A 23,020-nucleotide genomic window follows, 5' to 3' on the forward strand; every position below is an offset into this window, starting at 1 on the left:
AATCATGTCGGGCACAAATGCATGATTGTACTGGATTATTATGGAACTCCCATCGCAGTTCAGTAAGTAACAAAAACCCCAGAGTTATATTTAACATTAAAAGATGATGTAAGCGCTGATCTATGCACAGATACATGTACTGTACACTGAATACTGGCCGACAGAAATAGATTTCCAGACCTCCTCGAGTCTGAAGGTATATTTGTTTAAGTCTGACAGGTTTATGGTTGTTGTCGTTTGCCGGGTGCAAAGTTCACAGGTTTTACAGTTTGCGCAAGAAAGGTTTATGCAGTCATTACGACTGTTGTGTGGTACACACATAACAGTCAGAATAGCCATTCATCCATCTTCAACTGCTTATTAATTGGGGTTGTTATAAACTAATCATCCTGTTAGTAATCTATGTTATACAGCATACATACAGTTCTACTTATTTTTGTAAATAAATTCACTTTAGGGTGCTTTAATGCTCGATATTTCTTTGCTATATTATGTGTATTATTATTGATACTCGTGATCGGGTTTCAGATGTTTGATGGAGCAGCTGCTGTGCGTTTGGCACGACTCTTCCACGGGAGGAGGACAATGTGACGCACCCACACATCACCTCTTTATTTCAGCCTCTCCGTAAATAGCGGCTGGCAACTTTTACATGCGCTTCAAAATAAAAACCCTTCACAAGACATGCAACTGGAAGGCTATTGTCGTGCGTGTAAGAGACGGGCCGAAGGTGTTTAAGGGCTGCAGCCTTGAACTTTTGACAGTGGCATAGCTGCATCCATCTGCGAAACGTGTGAGCCATATGAAGTCTATTTTCATTCTAGTGTTTGCTGTTGCCAATGGCATCCTCAAAGCAGACACCTTCAGTTTGTACTTTCAAATGTCCTATTTGTTGTGGTTGACCGTTACTGTAGCACTGAGGTGGACTGAGAGAATACCTGACCGCTGTTCTCTGCCTGTCTGTCTAAGCATTTGAACTCGTCAACATTGAAGGCTTTCAAAACAAACTCTAATCTTCATGAGTGTCACTTCATCTGCCCCCACCCCCCCACCACTGCTTCACCGCCCACTCAGCCTCCAATGTCTTTGGAGTCTCCCCAGATACAAAAAAAGTCTGAAGCTTTTGGCAGCCACCAGGTCTGGGCAGTAAAGGAGCATCAAGCACCGACACTTGGACACTGGTGGAAGACTCTATTACGTTGGGGAAAAAAAAAAAAAAAAATCAGAGGAAGGCACAGTGTGACCAGACTGCTGCCCGACAGGGAACAGAGCTGCGAGAACTGAGGACTGTGAGCAGGTAGGTGGCCCTCAAATTAGGAGGCTGAATGAGACGAAATGTGTTTATTCAGAGCTGAAACATGGACTAAAGTCGGCCTTTATGGCTTCTCCGTCAGTGCCTGCAAACATGTATCAGTGGTAGCTGCAACGTGCAACATCGCACAGTGTAAGCAGGTGCAGTGGGCGTATCACAGTAAAAACCTAAATCATACTAGCACATGTGAATGACGTGACATTGTCCTCTACAGAGAGCCGAGTGTGCAGCACTTGAAGAGTAATAAAGGGACTAACAGTAAATAGGGTTTTATGTGCTCTCTGATTTCAGTTGATCAAATTAAAGTGAGTTATCACATTAATAATGTACATGTGTACATTAAACTGTGCAGGATTAAGTGACATGGAGGAGAGTCATTTGGTGTTCATAATGATTTTAGTAAAGTATGCAGGCTTCTGAGTTTGAATGTCATTGTTTTAAATGGAGGGAGAGAGCTGGATCATAGCAGTGAGGTCAGTGCTGTGAGGTTGCTGGCTGATGACTAACTTTAGATGGAGGTATCAAATCAATGTAGCCTGAGATACTGAGATTTGCAAGGAGGGAGTGGGTTGTACGTTTGGCAGAAAGTGAGTTTTGTTTTTACATTAAAGAAGCACACAGGGCTTGTGGTTGACACTGCTCAAGCTGTAGCTGTTGTGTTCTCACGCTGATTCTTTCTCACGATGTGCACATGCAAAGTGCATTTTCACAGAACGCAATTACCTTCAATGCGATTGCACTTCATAGATCGGGAAGAGCCCGACCAATCGGGAAAGGCTCAAGAGAATAAAGTTACATAACAAGCCGAAGCATTTTCTCACGCAACTCTCAACAAACTACAGTGAATTCCCGGACTTGTCAGCTCTCTTACAACAATTCATCAAAGGTGCAATGTAATTGGGAGGTTCAAATAGCAGCATTAGTGCTCATTTGTCACCAAAGGGCCTTGTCATCAGGCCTATTTCTGCATGAGTTACACAGCTGAAGACACTTTCTCCGTTGAACACTCAGTGAGTTGAGGAGACGTGATGAAATGACATTTTCAAGAGTATGTAGTCAGTCGTGCAGTCATCTGTGTGTGTGTGTGTGGGGGGAGCTGACATGTCAGACATGTCACGAAGTAGTGGCACATTAGTTGTAATTTGTTTGTCTGCAGCCCTGCATCTCCCATATCCCCTTATATTTCAAAAGACTCCACGGCACGACATCTTTCAAGTCATTTCATGGCGTTAACATGAGAAGAGGTCAACTTTAAATGATGTCAAATGACGCATATGGAAAGATATGGAATTACAAACACCACAGGGTTTAATCGTGCGCGACGAGGCCACGCACAAGATGCACTCACTGATCGTTCAGTTCATACTGTATCAGCGAAGAATGATGCAAATCCAGTCATGTGACAAACTGCCAAGATACTAGAGGATTCGACCCATTTTAATTAGGACATGAACATCCTGTGTGAAAAGCAGTTGTTATTTACAGCTGTGCATGAAACGATATGAACATTCCATGTCAACATTTCTCTTTAGTCAACATTTTATGATTTTATGATTTTTTTTTTATATTTTAATATTTATGAATCACAAGGTATGGGGATGACTTGAAAAATGAAAAAAAAATGACTTGGATTGTATGTTGGCAAGCTCAAATGATTGTGTGTGTGTTTTTAATCACAATACAATCATCACATGTCCTCCAATCTCTATTTACAACAGCCCGAGGTATAAATAAACCCTCTCTGCTACAGTCATCCAACATTTCAGATGAGCAGTCTCTATTTCTGAGCTTGGTGACAGAAGATTTTACTGTAATGCAGCCTGCAGCACAAATCTTTCAAATCTGAGAAACAGTGATTGGGAAACATGTTCCAGATCTATGTTATTTTGTCTCTAATGCCCCACCACCAGTCAGGTTTCTTTAAAACATACAAGAGCCTCAGCACTATAAATGTAATCAGCTAAAATGGCAAGCTCTCCAGTGAGAGGGGACGAGGAGTGGGTTTCATTTAATGCAAAGGGCCGTCTGCCAAAGTGACTCCTGTTTCAGGCTGTTTTGCTTTTACCATATGTGATGAGCGGTTCAATTTGAAGAAACACCAAGAGCCAAGATTACTGCTGGAGCACAGAACCTCTCCGAACATATGCTGCTGTTTGTGTACAAGTAGAAATAAAATACTGACTTCACAACTATTTTTCAATGAGACGCCAGAGTACATTTGAAATGTGAGGGGAAACATTTGAGCGTGAAACCACACATTACAGTTTCTGGACAATTGTGTTCCTTCCTCTAAAGTCGGTCTTATAAATGAATAAAATATGCAGAAGGTCAATTCATTTTGTATTTCATGAATATTTAAAGGTTATAAAAGAAACACTTGAAATTTGAAAATGCACCATGGGCTTTTAATGTTCAGAGAAACAGACAGAGCATCAATGTTAAAATAAATATAATTTAAAAAAAAACATTGCCAAATAGACAGGTGGGATCAACACGTAGGATTATGAGGTGAATAGAGGTGAGGTGAACATGACTGATTTGCATTATTCATAACTGCCAAAGTAAGCAATATAATTATAATGTTATAAAATAATAATAATAATAGTAATAATACCATACACACAGCATTAAAAGCAAAGCTCAAACAGGACTCACCTATTGTTGTTTTTCTGGGAATAAAATCAACTCAACTGCAAAGTAATAATGATATAAAGTGACGCATGTGACCTTTTAATGACAAAGATGAGCTGTGGCTCGCACTTAAACAAGTGTCATATTAGTCAGTTGATGCCTATAAGTGTCATATGCCATACTATTTTGTTTTTTCTTTGATGTAAAACTCACCAAAATCAGATTTAAGGGTGGTAATCCGGTTCCATTGAAAGAATAATGTAAATCCTTGAGTTACCCACATCAGAAATATTTAAATCAAGTGAACAGAGAAGTGGAAGGTTGGTGAAAGACGGGGCTTAGCTGCTGTTTTGTCTAAAGCCGGTGAAAAGGCAGATTAAAATCTGACATTCCATGAAATATATTCATTTTTTTTAACTGTAAAATAAATCAGATAATATTAAGCACAGGAACACTTTAGCAGTAGCAGAGGCATCTTGAACTACCTTGCTTAATGAACACATTCCTGGAGAGGATTCCTAAGATAGATGTTTACCCCCACGATAAGGCCTGCAGTTACTGTAAATGACACTGGTTGCTGCCTCTTACTGACTGCTCACAGCAACTGCAGGGATTGAAAGGAAAAGTCTACACTACTTTGAAACCACTTTCCTCCAAAGATTTGGAATAAATGTTTCACTGTGTGCAGTGGCCTCTGCTTGAACCTTTATAAAAGAGAATGACTGAATAAAGCTGTGACGTGTGCCTACTCTGCAGACTTCCCCTTTCTTAACCTCTGCATTCTTCTTCAGAGCCTTGTGAATCAGCAGCGCTTGGGGAAGACGGCAAGATGTCGAAGAAGTCAAAGGTGACCGAGCCAACTGCCGCTGGGCAGGCGGGTGAGTGCAGAATGATGGACGCCCCATCTTTTTAGGCATTTCAAAGGTTTGTATTGCAGCTGTCGCCACCTGAAATCCTCATTTGAAGACTCAAATCACTAGCAAAAAAAAAGAAGAACTTACTAAAGAAGAAGGCAACGTCAACGATTACAGAAGATTGGTTCCCTGTGCAGAAAATCTTTTTTGAAGACGTGGAATGCACAAAATATTGGAATAACACTGCATTAAAAGTGACTCCTGAGCATTTCTGATAAAGACGCACCCCAGAGCAACGTCTTCTAAGCAATATCTACGGTTTCTGAAATGACCACATTGATTGCATCCATGACGTCAAGAAAACAGACGTTTTCTTAGAGCCAAGGAACAGGTGCCGTATTTTTGGCAGAAGCAACACATTAGAGTGTGACACTGGCCTTTGTTACTGGTCAATTTCCACTTCCCAAGGATGCAATTATGCAAATGTTCCAATGCGCCAGTAAACGATCACAGGTAACAGAGATGTCCGACAATGAGATGTTCAAAGGAAATAATCTCCGGAGGACCAAAACAACGTTAAGACAAAGTGTTGCTTCGGTCTCTCTGAAGAACAACCCAAAATGAATGAGACCGTCACTAACAGCTGCCACGGTTGAAGAGGAAACTGAAAATCAAACAACGTCCCATTCCTCTTTGGGTACAAGACAAAATGGAGATTTACTTTAAATTAAATTCCAACTAATTGTTTCTCAAGCACTGTGCAGGAATCATCCTGAGATGAGGAAATGTCTGAGTGAGCTTGAAATGAAGGCTGATCAGCACTAGCAAAACATGTACATGCTGCAGTAACCATATTGCTAACATACTGTATTATATTTTGTCTTTGACTAACTTCTCTTTGTGTGTCTCTGAAGACTTTGGTCTGCTCCAGTTGTGTCTGTGTGTCTGTGTGTCTTTGTGTGCTTCCCATTTTGGGGTTACTTACTTTACACTGTTGTGTTGTATCTTCATTATGTGTCCGTAATCCTGTCGAAGTTCCAACCTGCCATGGTGCTTTTGTCAGGATTAATGTTTCCCTGTCCTGTTTCCTCTCCTGCTGTCACGTTGCGTGTTAAGTCGGAGGTTCTGAGGGAGTTCACCCAGACGACAAAGGTATGCAAGAAAAAAAGAAAAAGACAATCCGATAACACAAACGATCCACCTTCCTGTAAGTGCATGACTTCATGTTGCGTTGAGTCGCATGCATCACGTGATCATCATCACTGCTTGAAACTCGTCACCCAGAATGGGATGAGCCAACTTTGAGTGTCACAACAGATGCATTTCACTGTGACATCTCAAACAACCTCCATATGAATAAGAGCTGCAGCCTGTTGCTGGATGGCACAGCAGTTGATTGTCATGAGTCTATTTTTTATCTCATAGGTTATAACAAAAATGCCACTTTGACAACTTCCACACAAATAAATATAAGGTATAATATAAGGTTAATTTGAGCAGTGGTCAATGACGTATTTATACGGGTACATTATATAAAAACAAAGCCCATCACACTTATCGTTATCACAAATTCAATCACCAAAATGTATTAAATAACTATTAGTACTACCTTTCCGTGATTTAAGATAGCACTTTGAAGCCCTTTTAGCATCTCATTCAACTACTTATTCAATTAGCCATGTCATCCTATTTTGCTGATAAACCAATGAAAGTCAAGGTGAATATCAGGCAATACCCGTGTACAGCCAGTAAATCAGCGCATTCCTAATTACAACAGAAAGTACTGAAGAGTGACAATGATGATGTAAAACACAAGCAGGTACATGGGTAATAAAAAACGGGTAATAAAACAGGCAAAACAGGTCCTGCTGTGTAACAGGTTTTATGGGAGCTGAGCAGTGATAGCAGGCCATCTACTCGGGCTGTCACTGTCTCCACAAAATCTCAAACAAATAGTAGGTGACACACTAGTGCACCCTCCAACTTGCGAACACATGTTCAAATTTCAAATAAAAAGTGACAGCCCTACCGTCGACATGTTTAAACATCTAATGGCTGCAACAAAGGGCATTTATTTAACACTCAGAGTACCATATTTATGCTAATTTTCCTCCATTAAATACTTCCCGTTGACTGACCCATGAAATCAATGCCTGCACGGCTTACACATGCAGTTTTAATTGCTATCTCTATTGTTTTTTACCGGCGCCTGTGTCATCCTCGCTGTGCCACGGTGTGAACCCTAACAGAACATAACTCTGTTCATTCGCACTTGTCACAAGCAATTCACCTCCATTCCACTTTGGACTGCAAAATGCTGGGGCATCCTACTCATTCCATTCAGTACATATATATATATTCTAGAGTTAATATTCTGCCTATTGCAGGTCTTTCATGTCAAGTGAAAATATTTAAAGAGCAGGGATCCCTGGAGCAGCAGAATCCCTGTGATCAGCAGCTGGTGAGCCCCCCCCCCCGACCCCCCACAAGATTTCTGTTGGGTAGATTATTCCTGTTATACTCTTAGGGTTCTGGGGTTTCTGCAAAACACAATAACAATGCAACAACACGTAATCACAAAGACATTAATAAAAGAAAAAAAAAGAAAATGCATATGGCCTAAGGCCTTTTGCAGATGTATGACGTGCACTATTTATTTAATATGGTTGCATACTGTAGGGTGTTTATTTAACTCCAGATGTCATCCGCTGTGCCCCTACAAATGAATAAATGATGCCGATCATATGAATCCAACGTGCAAAAACATCTTGACAACAGAAAACAGGTTTGTGTCATTGTCCAAACATCGCAGCAGCACGTCTCAAATGAAGTGAGCATCGATTGCTACTGTAGAATTTAAAACAGCAGACAAGTATTAAATCATAAATATTGCATAACTACAATTCAATAGTAAGCATATAATAACTTGTAAAGTATGGGTTCAGTCCGACAAAAATGTAAGCTCCAAGTAGAAAACGAATGAATTCAAAGTTAAATAAGAATTGTCACACATTCTGAAAAACTTCTGCTCGCATTTTCAACAACGCAAAAACATTTATGTTTATAGCCGAAAGTGAGAGTTATGTGAAAGTATTGTTATTATTATGGCCTAAAATTTGTCAAAGTGCATTTTTATAAAGATGTTTAAATACAGTATTACACATCTGTAAAATAGTTTTAATGCATACATTAAAAAGTCATCATCAGTATGGATAGCACTTAGAGGAATACTTTACCCATTTGCATTCAGCTTTGTATTACTAGAATAGGGGTAGTACTTTTGAAGTGAAATGTTCTCGTAACAGGATATTTTATTTTAGCATAAACAGGTTAGAATATTAAACAAATACATTAATGACGATTTTATTCTCGTTTCACAAACAAGGAGATACTTTATTCTCGTAAATTAAGACTTTATTCTTGAAGTCTGTCAAAAAAAAAAGTTTCTCAATGTGGCCCTAATACTCATTAGGGGCTCATATTCATACAGACAATTACTGATAATATTAAAAATATTAAGGCAAAAGTAAACAATAGACAAAAAGAAGTTAGTTATCTCTTTAATTCTTAAAGAGTTTGTTATATTATTGTGGCCGTTTTTTTTTAGCTGAAACCCATTTCTTTCTTCTCCTGACGTGTTTAAATGTGACTGTTTGCATTTTACACTGACAAATGTTTACTTTCTTAATCGTTTGGGTTTTAGATTGGTATTTTTCATCCACTTTTGTCTAAACTAAATGTCTTGGTAAGCATCATTGCTTCTTCCAACACACCAACTGATTTCCAGAGATCCTTCCAAAAAAAAAAAAGTCAACATCACTTCCACATTAACTGTACAAATTATTTTTGAGCATCTTTAAATTTGACATCACGATTTTCCTAATTTCCGTTGTTTTTATTTGATTAGGTATCAAGAAGAAGTCCAAAGTTCCCGGTGTCATGATAACACAGTTTATGGAGGAACTTCCTGAGGGAATGACAACTCCTGATTTCACCCGCAAACCAATTGCTTTGACTATTCAAGAAGGTAATTTACTCACATCTCCATGAAAAAAGACTAAAGGCAATTTATAGTTTTTAGGTCAAACAATTAAACCTACAGTAATTCACAAATAACATGCAGACAATGTCCTGGTGGCTCAGGTCATAGGACCTTGAAAGCCGTGCCCTACCTCTTTCTTCACTTATTTCTATTATCTAAATGTAATCCCACAATTTCACAAACAGCATCACAGCCATTGCCACTGAACATACAGCCATGAATAATTTGTCACTGAAAGGAAATCCTCATTTTGTCCTCTCTTCTAGGTAAATATGGATTTTTTAAAGCCATTGTGGTGGGCACTCCCACACCTACTGTGACATGGAGCAGAGCAAATGGAGAAATACATTTCCACCCTGATGTTTGCCTGCAAAAGTACGATGAGTCATCTCACGAACACACACTGGAGGTAAACATTGCATGTCGCACTCGATGCTGTGCAATACGTCCTGATTTCAGTGATAATAACGTCTTATTAATTTTGAGTTTGCATTTCAACAAGTTTCCTAAGATTATCCCAGAGGATGCGGACACCTACAAGTGTTATGCAACGAATGAATATGGAAGAGCCCTTTGCACTGTTGTCTTGAATGTTATTGCAGGTAGAAAACTTTATTGTTCTCACGCTGCTCTTTCTCTCAAATGTGTTTGATACGGTTTGCATGAAATTTTCTACTGAGACTGTGATAAACAGGCGACAGAAACCAAAGTTTTTGTTTGTTCACAGTTGGATTCTCTAAGAAAAAGGAATTTCAAAAGACCGAGGCAAAAGGTGAGGTTGTGTTTTGAGTTTTATCTTACGAGAGTGTGTGTGTGTGGGGGGGGTGGGGGGGTGTTGAGGGGTATATACACCACAATTATCACAAAAAGAAAGCTAAAATGAACTGCTTTTGTCTCTCAAAGACACATAGGCCACAAACTGGCATCACAATTCCATTAAAAACACATTCACATATATATATATATATATTTTTTTTTTCAATCAATATTTGGAGTGATACTACAAGATACTAATTGGATTTATTGGGAAAAAATATGCCCGTCATGGTGAATCTGTCAAAGTGTAATGTCACCGTGCACCGACATCTAAATGAAAGGCTCTCTTTTTAACGTCACTTGGAACTCTACAGAGTGTGTGAAGGCTTCATCATCTGCAATGGATCACACTTGCTAAGGTTCCTCTTGAAAAGATTATCTTGCTTTTCCACATCTGAGCAAAGTTTCAGGACAGTAGGAGGCACAATGTAACGTCTGATCCACCAATATGTGATTAATCTTTATAGCCCACACTACAAAGTAAGACTGCGCCTACCATGTCTACTGCACCAGATTACAAGCTCCTTTATTTTATAAACAGTAAACAAATAGTTAAAAGTCCAAATAAATTGGGAGACACTTGGTGTTGAACACAGAATTTAACAGAATATTTCTGACCCAAAACTTATTTGACTATAAAGAAAATTGACTCTTTCATAAACAAATAGCCTTCCCATATGATCAACAACATGTTTTGTTATTGTTCCGCAGACATATCTGACTTAAGAAAAGGCCTTAAAAAACGGTGAGTCTTAAATGTTAAAATTGACTATTATGTCAATGCCTATATTTTCCATGATAGTATGAGAGCAATACCCTTCCCATGGAATGTAACAACAGTAATTCAATCTATCACACTGCAGTAATACTGATGGAACACGTCAGGCAAAGAAAATGGAGCCAGACGAGAAGGTTTGGGAAATTCTGCTTAGCGCAGACAAGAAAGACTATGAGCAGATCTGCATTGAGTACGGTATCACTGACTTCAGAGGAATGCTGAAGAAGCTCCAAGAAATGAAGAGAGAGAGAGAGGCTGAGATTGCAGAGGTGTGTAATATACACGTTGCCATTTTCATTCCATTACCAGTATTTCCTGTTTTGTTAATGTTTGATGTTCGTTTGGTCTTAAACTGGACACACCGACTTGCTTATACTTTATAATTTTGTGTTGTATCTTGATTTCTATCGTAGTTTGTGACACAAATCAGCACACTGAAACCTATTGAGGTCAATGACGCGAACTGCGCAACAATTGAGTTGGACATGGACCTCAAGGATCCCACAAGCAAGATTTTCCTGTACAAGGTGAGGCATTATTAGCTCGCTCTCACATTATCTGGTTGTCTTCTTTCTCATTTATGTGTCATCACAAATGCAACATGTCCCTTCACTCTGCAGGATGGCGTCATGGTTCCTTTCGACATAGAAGCAAGCGAGACCGAGAAGCATAGTTTGAAAAGAACTGGCAAAAAATATGTTTTTACAATTAAAAATCTGGGTTTAGGGGACGCTGGACTCTACTCAGTGGATGTCGAGGGTGTCAATGTATTTTCCACAGACTTTAAAGGTAAGTAAGTCATCAATCAAAATGATTGTGATGGTTAGATTTTAAATCCCTAATGTATCTTGCTTATATACAGTAAATTGATATTAGAAATCTAATACTGTGTTGGTTTCTTTTTATGCCTTTCTGAAATCCTGCAGTTCCTGAGGTCGAGTTTGCTGTCAAAATACAAGAGGTCAAGGCAGAGGAACGGGAGGATGCCGTCTTCCAATGTGTCCTGACTGCACCCATGCATGAGATTAAGTGGTATGGTAAAAGTGCGCCACTGTCAAATAGTGAGAAACATGAAATCATTGTATCTGAAGATAAGCTGATCCACAAGTTGCTTGTGCGGGACTGTATGCCTTTGGATGCCGGTATCTACGCCGCTGTCGCAGGAATAAAATCATGCAATGCCTGGCTAATAGTTGAAGGTGAGAAAATTAGAATTACTTGATGAATTTCCTTTTTTTAATCTTTGAGAGATGAATGCTTAAGTGTGATGTATTGTATTTTCCCCTCACATCAAATAATTCTGAATTAAGCAAATAGATAAAAATTTGATAAAATTTATTTTTTTACAGCTGACAAAGATCCTACAAACAAAGGCAAGAAGGTGGCGCGCAAAACTACTATGGCTGGGGGCTGCAATGAAGAAGACCTGACAAAAATCGCAAAGGAACAGCAGGAAAAATATTTGAAGGAAATGGAAGAAAAAATTAAAAATGCCAAGAAAACTCAAGAAGAGAGAAATGCTGCAGATGCAGCAGCACGGGCAGAGGCAGAAATGGCCAGAAAGGCAGCGGCTGAGGAGAAAGCAAAGTCAAAAGGGTCTGGAAGAGCTGGTGGTGCTGGAGGATCTGGCGCTGCTGGACATGATGGTGGCTTAGGAGGAGGAGCTGGTGGTGCTGGAGGATCTGGCGCTGCTGGACTTGATGGTGGCATAGGAGGAGGAGCTGGTGGTGGTTATGGTGGCGCAGGTGGAGGAGAGGGTGCAAGTGGCACTGGAGCTGGATTTGGAGCTGGAGTGGGAGGAGGACCTGGAGGAGTGGGAGGTCAAGTGGGAGGAGCACCTGGAGGATTGGGAGGTCAAGTGAGAGGAGGTGCCGGAGGAGTTGGAGGTCAAGCTGGAGGAGGTGCCGGCGGAGTAGGAGGTCAAGCTGGACAAGGTACTGGAGGACTGGGAGGTCAAGTGGGAGGAGGACCTGGAGGAGTGGGAGGTCAAGTTGGAGGAGGTGCTGGAGGTCAAGCTGGAGGAGGTTATGGTGGAGTGGGAGGTCAAGCTGGAGGGGGTGCTGGGGGAGGTGCCGGAGGAGTTGGAGGCCAAGCTGGAGGAGGTGCCGGCGGCGTAGGAGGTCAAGCTGGAGGAGGCACCGGCGGCATAGGAGGTCAAGCTGGAGGAGGTCCCGGCGGCGTAGGAGGTCAAGCTGGAGGAGGTGCCGGCGGGGTAGGAGGTCAAGCTGGAGGAGGACCTGGAGGATTGGGTGGTCAAGCTGGAGGAGTGGGAGGTCAAGCTGGAGGAGGTGCCGGAGGAGTGGGAGGTCAAGCTGGAGGAGGTGCCGGAGGAGTTGGAGGTCAAGCTGGAGGAAGTGTCGGTGGCGTAGGAGGTCAAGCTGGAGGAGGTGCCGGCGGCATAGGAGGTCAAGCTGGAGGAGGTGCCGGCGGCGTAGGAGGTCAAGCTGGAGGAGGTGCCGGCGGCGTAGGAGGTCAAGTTGGAGGAGGTGCCGGCGGCGTAGGAGGTCAAGTTGGAGGAGGTGCCGGCGGCGTAGGAGGTCAAGTTGGAGGAGGTCCCGGTGGCATAGGAGGTCAAGCTGGAAGAGGTGCCGGCGGTGTAGGAGGTCAAGCTGGAGGAGGTGCCGGCGGTGTAGGAGGTGAATTTGGAGGAGTACCTGGAGGATTGGGAGGTGAATTTGGAGGAGGACCTGGAGGACTGGGAGGTCAAGCTGGAGGAGGTGCTGGAGGAGTGGGAAGTCAAGCTGGAGGAGCTGCTGGAGGAGTGGGAGGTCAAGCTGGAGGAGCTGCTGGAGGAGTAGGAGGTCAAGCTGGAGGAGGTGCTGGAGGAGTGGGAGGTCAAGCTGGAGGAGGACCTGGAGGACTGGGAGGTCAAGCAGGAGGAGTGGGAGGTCAAATTGGAGGAGGACCTGGAGGAGTTGGAGGTGGCGTTGGAGGTCAAGACCTTGGAGACGATTTTGAGGAATATGAAGTGGACGGAGAAAAAAAACGCAGGAAGCGTGCAGGAGGTCAACTTGTTCCAGATACAGCCATTGGTAAGAAATTAATTCACATGAATGCATGTTGAGCCAAAACTAAGTAGTGTTTTAGTTGTCGTCCTTTTTACTATGCAACTATTTACGCAAGCCAATAAAATGTTTTTATAGTAATGCATGTTTAATTCTGAGATAATTTCTGTTCATTGAGATTAAACATAGCAGGTGTAGTAGAAATTGTATGTATTTTGTTGTTGATAATGTCTTTCTATGTCTACATTTTGCAGTTCTTTTAATATTTATTACCCTATCTAGTATTTACTGGTCTGTTCTATGAACTTTTATTATCATATTTATCTTAATCCTCATTAGGTTTTCTATTAAAATACCTTCTCAACAGATGAACAATATTTTGTCCACAAATTTGGAAACAACTATAAAGTCAGCAGTGACAGTCATCTTTTTTATTTCTTGCATAAAGCTGCTATTTATTATCACTAATAGGTCAGGATAATATTGATGGGGAAACTACAAATCAACAAGGAGAAAAGTCTGGGAAAACAGGAACACGATCTAAAAGGAAAAATGTGGTCATTAAGGAGGCTGTTGTTGGTAAGAGCTGTCAGTGGTTGCATGCTGTAGAGGAGTGAAGTACTATTAACACCATTTTGAAATTAAAATAACTTTGGCATTACAGCCTGTAGGAAATTCTAAGCTCCTCCTAACTTAGATGCAGTTTAACCTAAATGCATATAGCACTGACATGGTTTATAGTGCTCTGCTTTATTAGCAAAATGCCAAACCATAGAAACATATGTTTCAAAGGTCAAGCCTAAATGATAAAACTTGTTTTCTTATGGCGCCATTTAGATCACATATGTCCCAGAGCCTTGATGTCTAATTGGTTTCCTGTCCATAATCAACCAAAAACCAGGCGCTTAAATGATTAACTCATTAACTATCTGCAGATTTTTTTTGCATAAACTAACTTGGACAAGAGTGAATAATAAAACGTAATTTGAAATGACTCAATCGATAAATGAAACAAACGTAGTTTTGTGCATTAGCAATGCTATTGGCATTCTTCCTCCAAAATTGTGTAGTAGATACATATAGATATTTGTTTGAAGGTTATGTACAATATTCACTGCCACTAGGGGTCCATTGCAGAAAGTAGGTTTAGTGAAATCTCTGCCTTTGTGAACCCTGAAAGAAGGGCAATGGTAAGTTTTCTGATTCAGAAAGTAGGTTTAGTGAAAACTCTGTATTTGTAAGCCTGAAAAGAGGCCAAGCGGAATAGCTTCTAGAGTAAGTTATTATGGGAACCTTTTTTCACAAAGTTGTTTCACTTCCAAATAAATAAAAATCCATTCAGTCTGTATCAAGTGCAGTTTAGCAATAAAACATTCTTTTTTTTTTCCAGACATGACATTTATATTTTCATATGGAGCACGTTTTTATTTATTTTCAGATTTTTCATAATAAGTCACCTCCGTTTTTGCACTGAAGTTAATTCTATAGTTGGCTCTATAGCTGCTGATGTTTCCATGCTATTTTGACATTTGCATTCTTATTGTCACTGTTTTCATGAATCTTATTTATAAGGCATGTCCAACAGCAAATGAGAAACTTTGGATTGATGATAATTACGATGATATCACCTCAAACTGAAAAAGCAAAAACAGACGAGTGGTGCCGGTGGTGATAATGGCACAGAGCCAGCAGCAGTCTGTGATGAATCTGCTGAAAATGATGAAGGTGCAGACGGTGGCGAGCCAACTGCAGCTGGCAAGCATTCAGGCCATGCACAACATGGCCCAGTGATTGTGGAAAGAGTTAGTGGTAAGATTACAGGTGCAGTATTCACTGCTTCATGGGAAGCATTGTCCCTGAATAAAGTCATTTGATGAGCAGATGACTTTTTCAGTGGATTGAGGAAAAACAACAAATAGTGTGTGACCACTTAGCACAATGCTATATTTAATGTATAACTGTTTCAAAAGCCTTGTGTTAAAGCAATCAGCGATAGTGGTATTAACCTTGAGGCTGCTTGTAGATAATGCTAATTAAATTTCATGCACAAATAACTTTTGGTCTACAGCAGTATATATATTTTTCAGATGTTATAACAGTGACTGCTTTAGAATTGTTTTTGCAGAGAATATATTAGCACTGGTAATATAATTGGATGTCTGTGATCTGCAGGGTGGACATCAGCAGTCAATTTACTCTTTATTTGTGTTTACCACCACCTCACATTTACTGTGTTTTGCAGGCTGTGTGTGCGCGCGCGTGCCTGTGTGAGAATAATGTTTAAATGCATCTGTGCTTTTTGTGCTTCTGTGTTAACAATCTTGCTTGCCTTATCAGGATGAGTCAGTGCATTGAGGTTAATTATTCAAATGAACAACTGTAGTACCGACCATTGTCTTGATACAACTGTGTAACGACTGTATCCACACACAAACTCTTGCATATTTGAAAGATGAAGACAGGATGGAGGATGACCATGCTCTGAACCGGTTTCTTCACACTGAAGACTTTATTCACAGCACCTAGAAAATGATCTTTTCTTCTAATGATTATGGAACTATCAGTCCTAGGTATTTCTATTTACATGTGTATTTAGACAGAAGCTAGGAGAGAAGAGTCAATTAATGATATCCGTATAAGCTGTGCCAAGATTTCAACTCCCCCAAAACGTTCAACTTGAAGAGGGCCACTCCCAAACAAGACAATCAAGCTTCAAACTAACCAAGAAGGCATCGTCATCAAGTTTGACACAAGATGTATTCTTCTTTCATCTCTTAGAAACCTTTAGACATATTCTCTGACATTAAAGCTTTTGACGAGTGTATTCTATACGTAAATGATAATATACATGCTATCAACAGAAGCCATCATGATTGTTTAAAAAGGGAGGTAAGTGTGTACATCCTTGGATTACATAGACAATGCACTCATATCATATACAGTACATGAACGTATACATTCAATGGAATTGTTTTCAAACACTACAAAACAACTAAGCGACAAACTGTATGCAGATGTGCATTCATTTACATGATCGATCAATCCTCAGACCCCGGAGTTCACTTTCATGCTGGGCTTTCTGACTGTAAAGCTGTTATTGGAGAAGCAGCAGAGCTGGAGTGTAAAGTGAGCAGTGAGGACTGTAAAGGAATCTGGTACAAAGATGGAAATGAGGCAAGTCCAGAATTGAAACGTACTCGGTAGCATAAAGGGCCGGGTTGTTATATGTGCAGTAATATGGCCCCGCAGATTTGTATAAATCAGAGGCTCAGGCAAGAGTGTTTTAATATGTGTTACGTTGTTATTTTTGTTTTTCAAGATCAAAACATCTGGGGGTATAACCATTTCAAAAGATGGAACTTTCCACAGGCTGAAAATTCACAAAGTAACTGAAGAATTTGCTGGAAAATATAAATTTGAAGCGGATGGACGGAAAACCGAGGCCATAATTGTTGTTGAAGGTAAAAGATAAAAAAATAATAATAAACTTAATCAGTGATTAAATTTGAGAGTACTGCATGGTGCTCTGAGATTTAAAAAAATGTACATTATTAGATGCCTGTACGATCCTGCTTAAATGGCTGTTTTATCATTTAGACCCACCAAGGTTTGACGCTGAGGAACTGAAAGCCTTTGCAAAACCTGTAGCCGTGAAGAAAGGACATAAAGCTACCTTCAAATTACATTATGTTGGACGGGAACCTATAAAGGTTCAGTGGTACCTTGAGGGCGAGGAGCTCTCAGAGGAATCAAACATCAAGATTGAGAACGCAGAGGACTACAGCCGCCTGCTGTTAACCAAGCTGCAGCGCAAAGACAGCGGCGAGGTCAAGATAAAACTCAAAAATGAGTTTGGCACTGTTGAGGCCGTCACCGAGCTAGTTGTAATGGGTACGTATGGGAAAATGAAGATGAAAAATTGAACCAACAAACATTTCTTTGAATAAATATGTCACATGAATAAGTGTTGTACTTTGGGTAATGCATTAAGCAAAGACAAGTGTTTTCAATGCCATGTTGTTTATTGGCAGATAAACCTACTCCTCCGATGGGACCTCTGGAGATCGTTGAGGCGACTTCCTCCGCAATTGAATTCAAGTGGAGGCCCCCAAAAGACAGTGGTGGCTGCAAGATTGGAAACTACATGCTTGAACGACAACAGGTTGGCCGAAACACCTGGAAGAAGGTGGGGCCAATTGGGCCCGAGGTCAAATACAGGGACACTGATGTGGACCATGGCAAGAGGTATTGCTATCGCATCAGAGCGGAGACTGAAATAGACACCAGTGAAATGATGGAAACAGAAGACATTCAAGCAGGCACAAAAGGTAGACGCTGATGGAAATTATTAAACATTAAGCCTCTTGCTTTTTTATAAAACCAGATTGTGCCAGCATTGAAATGGTGAAGTGAATTTCAGTACAGTAGAATTGAAACCATCATTAAATTAGAAATCTTTAACCATTAACAAATTATTAGCCATTTGATGGCTTCAGGTTTTGATTTCAATTCTACAGACACAGAGTTTAAATTCCAGAAAGCTGCCTATAAAAGTTACAGTATTTTCAGTTACAGTTAGGGCTGGCCAATATTTAATTAACAATATATATCAATATCATTTCTATGCATTGTGAAACACATAGTTCCAAAATGTTTCTGTGTGTAACAAGTGTTTCAATGTTTTTTTCAACATTCTTTCAAAAGCAAAATTCATTATTTAACCATTTGACATTTTATCACAATAATTATTGACAGACTAAATTGCAAACTTTGTATTGTTTTAAATGTTTTGGCCATGATCACCTAGCCCTAGTTACAGTATTATTAGCTTATTTTGTCATTGTATTCCTTAAAAAAATTGATTAATTATGAGTATTAGTCATGCTGCTTGCTTTACACAAGGAAATGATCAAAAGATATTATTAAACATTTGTGTGTGTGCACAGCATACCCTGGAGCTCCATCGGCACCAAAGGTGGTGAGTGCCTGCAAAAATTGCATTACCCTCTCCTGGTCTCCTCCCTCTGACACCGGAGGAACCAGTATTCTGGGATACAACCTCGAGAAACGCAAGAAGGGCAGCAACCTGTGGGGTCAAGTCAACCCATCTGATGACTTGATAAGAGGTTTTTCTCCTTTCAATGCTTCAGTTTGATCATGCTATGTCAGTGTGTTACATATTGATGACTTTACGCCGTCTTGCCTTTATTGCATACGTGTGTTGTGTGATCAAACTGTATGCCTGTATATTTTGTCCACAGCTAAGGAATTTGCCGTCAAAGACGTGATTGAGGGCTTGGCGTATGAATTCCGTTTGACGGCAATCAATAACTCTGGGGCGGGTGAATACAGTTCACCCTCTGAGTATGTGTTTGCCAGGGACCCTAAAAGTAGGTGGACATTTAGAAATATTGCGACTGTCATCATTTTATCATGCTAACACGTCATACAACAAGCACTCACTTCGTGCAAATCGTGCATTGCAGAGCCCCCGGGGAAAGTCGTGGACTTGAAAGTGACAGATTCCACCTACACAACTCTTTCCCTGTCTTGGAACGAACCCAAACACATTAAAGGGGAGCACGATGAAGCCAAAGGATATTTTGTTGAAGTTAGGCTTGCTGAAAACACGGAGTGGGATTGCTGCAATTCAAATGCTATCACCATGACATCCTACACAGTGAGAGGCTTGAAGTCATTGGCCATGTACTGGGTGAGGGTACTCGCTACTAATGATGGAGGAGACGGACTACCACTGGAGCTGAATAATTATATCCTTGCCATGCCTCCTCCTGGTAAAAAGAATTCCCTTTCAAGTTATTCATGACTCATATCAAACAGATTTAATTGTATGTATATAGCTTTATTTTATCTGTGAAGGTTATCAGTCATCCAGGTCATTCTATCTTCTAATCTAGAGTTTAAATGTAGGCTAACTGAACTAGTTTTAAGTTGACTTGCTGGCTAAGTGGACGATGTTTCACCTCTTATCCAAGAGGCTTCTTCACTTCTAACTGACTGGTGGAAAACTCTAGGTATTTATCCTCTATCTTGTTCTCTCTGCCCCTTTTAGGCGGGTATTGAGAGACAGGTATCCAACTGTTTCTCTGTGCCTCTAGACAAGTAACTAAAGACAGATACTCAACCTGTTCTCTAGACAGGTATCCAGCCTACAGAGGCTAAATACCTGGAGTTTTCCACCAGTAGGTCACAAATTAAGAGGCCTATGGATTATGGATTCTATTCAAAGTGAAATGACCCAAATGACTGATAATGACTTTTATTGCCCTTAATTCTTCAATGAGCAATTTAAAAACCAAATGACCGGTGTTGAACTAACCTGCATCTCATTGTTTACTCAGTGAGGCCACGATTCACAGATGCAAAAATCAAGAGTTTCATGGTGGTGAGAGCAGGGAACTCTGCACGATTCAACATTAACTTTGAGGTATTTCGGCAAGTTATTCAACATGACTTCTAATGACCATGCATACTTCTTATGTGGAATGAATCATTTCTTGTGAAATTATACTTTTTGTAGGCCTCACCTTGGCCGGAAGTCATCTGGCTGAAAGGTGGAACTCCAGTGTCTAAGAAAGTGACCATCAGCAATGCAGAGGGCACATCCCAGCTTCTGATTCCTTCTGCTGAGCGTACGGACACTGGAATCTATACGATCATTGTTAAGAACATTGTTGGCCAAGAAACATTCAGCATTGAAATTAGAGTCACAGGTGAGTAAATAGTAAAATAGTGTAACTTCCTCCTTTAAACATAATCAAGTCTTTTGAAAATGAAGTGGAAAAACCTCTGTGTTTGTACTCCAGATGAACCAAAGCCACCGGGTCCTGTGGAGCTTGATGAAAACGTGCCGGGTACAGTGACCATTTCATGGACCGCATCTCCAGATGAGAAACGTGACGACAGGCTGCACTACAAGGTGATGAAGCGTGACTCCAACAAAAGATCATGGCACACCACTGCAGATCACATCTTCAACAATAGATTCACTGCCTGCAACATTTTGCCGGGTCGAGAATACCAGTTTAGAGTGTATGCAGAGAATGATATGGGCTCCTCCGAACCAAGTGAATCAACCAAATGGCTCATTCCCGCCAAAAAAGGTACGAACATTTTGTTTTATTTGACTTTTATTTTATTAGAAAGTCACATTTTACTAAGCAACAAATGAAGTTGAACCATCCTTTTTTTCACTTGAGCATCGATCGTCATGTTTGAAGACACAATGTCAATGTATAATACATACATGTACTGTGCCGCTGTAAATGATTGTTTCTAAATGCTTTTCTATTTTAATGTCTGTAAAATCTTTGTCTATATAAAAGCCCATTTTAAAATATATAGCGTGGGCCACAGCAAGATTCTCAACAGTGAGAATGGGGAGGATGGGGCTGAGGAGCTTTGAGTGCAAGGAGGAATCCAGTAGAATAAAGAAATTAGGGCAAGAGAGAAAAGAATGAGGGACAATGAAGGAGAATGTTGAACTTTGATAAAAAAGACTGCAGAGACGAGAAAGTATTTGGGTGGAGAACTTTGAGCTGCACTGAAGGACACTAAAATATGACGAAGAAGCATGATGAAAGAATGAGGATAACAATGAAGAACAACTTTGATCTGTGTTAAATAAATCTGAAGTGTGAATACAGACTTAAAATTGACATTGGAAACTTTAAGCAGCATGGCACCTCTTAGTGTACGCCCTGCTGGAACCTATTGGAAGAAGATGAAATAATGCAAGAGTACTTTTTAGGGCAAATGTAATTATTTTTTTACCTTTCAGTTATTAACAGTTATATATTGTGCTTGATCCGAATGGAAATTATAATAGTCTGATGATATTCACCAGTTAAAGATATAATATGTAACATTGTATCATTGAAATATCTGAAAATGATGAGACTAGTGTAACATTTGTTGTAGTAGGTGTAGTAAGTTGTGTACTTAAATCAGACAAAACATTTCCAACACCTTGAATAAAACTCTGTATTTCTATTCAAGACTACAAACCGGTTCATTTTGGTTGCCTTTAAAGGACGTCATTCGCTTTGAAAAGCTCTATGCTATGACATCCAGGGCAATCTCCCTAAGAAACATCAGAGTGAGGGAGGAAATATTCAGTATTACTAGCACACACAATGAGTCAGTATGTCTCTTTTTTTTTTTTTCAATGGATAATGTGGATTTTTCACTAATGGATCAAAAATACTCACTGTTGTCCGCTGCACATTTTTGCCGCCCAAAGCTCTTCCTGTAAAGTGCAAACACACAGGGGAACCAAACAAGACAACAATCCCATGATGCCATGCTGCTTCCTAAAACTAGGTCTTCAGTTATTGTTTGGAATGAGAGACTCCTAGTGGCAGAAAGGGAATAGTGTACGTATAATTTGGTCAATAATAGTATGATAATAATAGTAAGTAGAACACTAATAGTGTTTTGATGTGGTCCACATATCACGCTATATTAGGACAAAAAATCTATTTTTGATATTACAAATCACAAATTAGTCATTTTACCTGGTAGCAAAAAAGGAAGCGAGAATCTCTTTGAAAACTCTAGAATTTAAATGGATGTTAAAACACTGACTTGAATTCTGATTTGATGCAATGCATTCTGTTGTCTTCCAGAAAAGTTCACTATCAACATACCAGAGTCAAAGACCTGTAATCTGCAGACTACTCCCAAGTTCCTGGTCCCACTGAAACTGCACACTGCCCCTGACGGGTACGAATGCTACATGAGCTGTGCTGTACAAGGAGACCCAACACCTCACGTGACATGGCTGCGCAACAATCTCAGTCTCAACACCAACACTAACTACCTAATCTCCAACACCTGCGGAGTGTGCTCTCTGCTCATACTGAGGGTTGGACCTAAGGACACCGGAGAGTACAAGGTTGTTGCAGAAAACGCATTGGGGAGGGTGGATTGCTCCACTAAATTGACAGTCAGAGGTAATAATTAATAGAATGCACTTGTATTTTTAATATGTATATAGTTATTCTGAACAGCCTATTTGAAATTTGAATCTAATGACTTCCTTTGTCTCTTTTTTTGCAGAATTTTAAATGAACATACTGAAGACGATTGAACTGTTTTACCCCCCAAACTTAAGATTGTGTTGTTTATTCACAGATACTACACACTGTCTTTAGAGGTTAGCTCTTTCTGTCAAATGTAGATAGACTGGTGAATATTCATTATTAAAGTCACACTTGTAGACATGAAGCTCAAGTGAAAGTCACAAAAGGTGTTGATTTCAAAATAAAATGAAAGCTTAAATTGCCAATGTGGGAGTTGTGGAATGACGATGTATGATCCAAGCAAAAATGTTTACATTACGCTATGGGGCAGTGACTTATTGATTTGAAATGTGCTTTTTAAACAGCGTTTGCCTAAGTAATGCAGCTCACTCTAGCTAAATTATATTCATTTAGCCATATTTGTGGATCTTTCCCTCAACTGAAACTGAGAAAACATACTGACATGAAAAGTGTTGTAGCATGTCGCATAAGAAACTGTGTGTGGGTGTTAAACAAAATAAATAAACGTTTCATACTG

At 40.1% G+C, this 23,020-nt stretch overlaps 1 protein-coding gene across 3 annotated transcripts; it reads left to right on the top strand.

Annotated features, from left to right (window-relative positions):
- The first annotated feature begins 1,096 nt into the window (after nt 1-1,096).
- LOC131460469 (immunoglobulin-like and fibronectin type III domain-containing protein 1) lies at nt 1,097-23,020 on the top strand. 3 transcript variants are annotated; one of them, XM_058630990.1, is made up of 25 exons: nt 1,097-1,297; nt 4,735-4,821; nt 8,705-8,824; nt 9,106-9,248; nt 9,342-9,441; nt 9,567-9,611; nt 10,367-10,400; nt 10,519-10,702; nt 10,847-10,960; nt 11,054-11,222; nt 11,360-11,632; nt 11,783-13,465; nt 13,910-14,017; nt 16,488-16,612; nt 16,758-16,899; nt 17,036-17,329; nt 17,470-17,766; nt 18,385-18,564; nt 18,700-18,828; nt 18,925-19,233; nt 19,801-19,886; nt 19,980-20,172; nt 20,266-20,562; nt 22,087-22,413; nt 22,520-23,020. In XM_058630990.1, exons 2-25 carry the CDS (start codon nt 4,773-4,775, stop codon nt 22,525-22,527), a joined length of 5,409 nt encoding a protein of 1,802 aa, XP_058486973.1. In that variant the 5' UTR covers nt 1,097-1,297; nt 4,735-4,772; the 3' UTR covers nt 22,528-23,020. The 3 variants fall into 3 exon arrangements, with proteins under 3 accessions (XP_058486973.1, XP_058486975.1, XP_058486974.1); XM_058630992.1 differs by lacking the exon at nt 13,910-14,017 and having other exon boundaries at nt 1,098-1,297; XM_058630991.1 differs by lacking the exons at nt 1,097-1,297; nt 4,735-4,821 and adding an exon at nt 4,854-7,258.

Source organism: Solea solea, chromosome 6 (assembly GCF_958295425.1).
Source record: "Solea solea chromosome 6, fSolSol10.1, whole genome shotgun sequence".
NCBI lineage: Eukaryota > Metazoa > Chordata > Actinopteri > Pleuronectiformes > Soleidae > Solea > Solea solea.

What these genes read in the sequence shown, in the direction of transcription:
- LOC131460469 (XM_058630990.1), top strand. Translation starts at nt 4,773, where the DNA reads ATGTCGAAGAAGTCAAAGGTGACCGAGCCAACTGCCGCTGGGCAGGCG. An exon ending in AGAAAAGGCCTTAAAAAACG is followed by an intron (nt 10,401 to 10,518) that starts GTGAGTCTTAAA and finishes ATCACACTGCAG; the next exon opens with TAATACTGATGGAACACGTC. An exon ending in CCTTGCCATGCCTCCTCCTG is followed by an intron (nt 19,234 to 19,800) that starts GTAAAAAGAATT and finishes TTGTTTACTCAG; the next exon opens with TGAGGCCACGATTCACAGAT.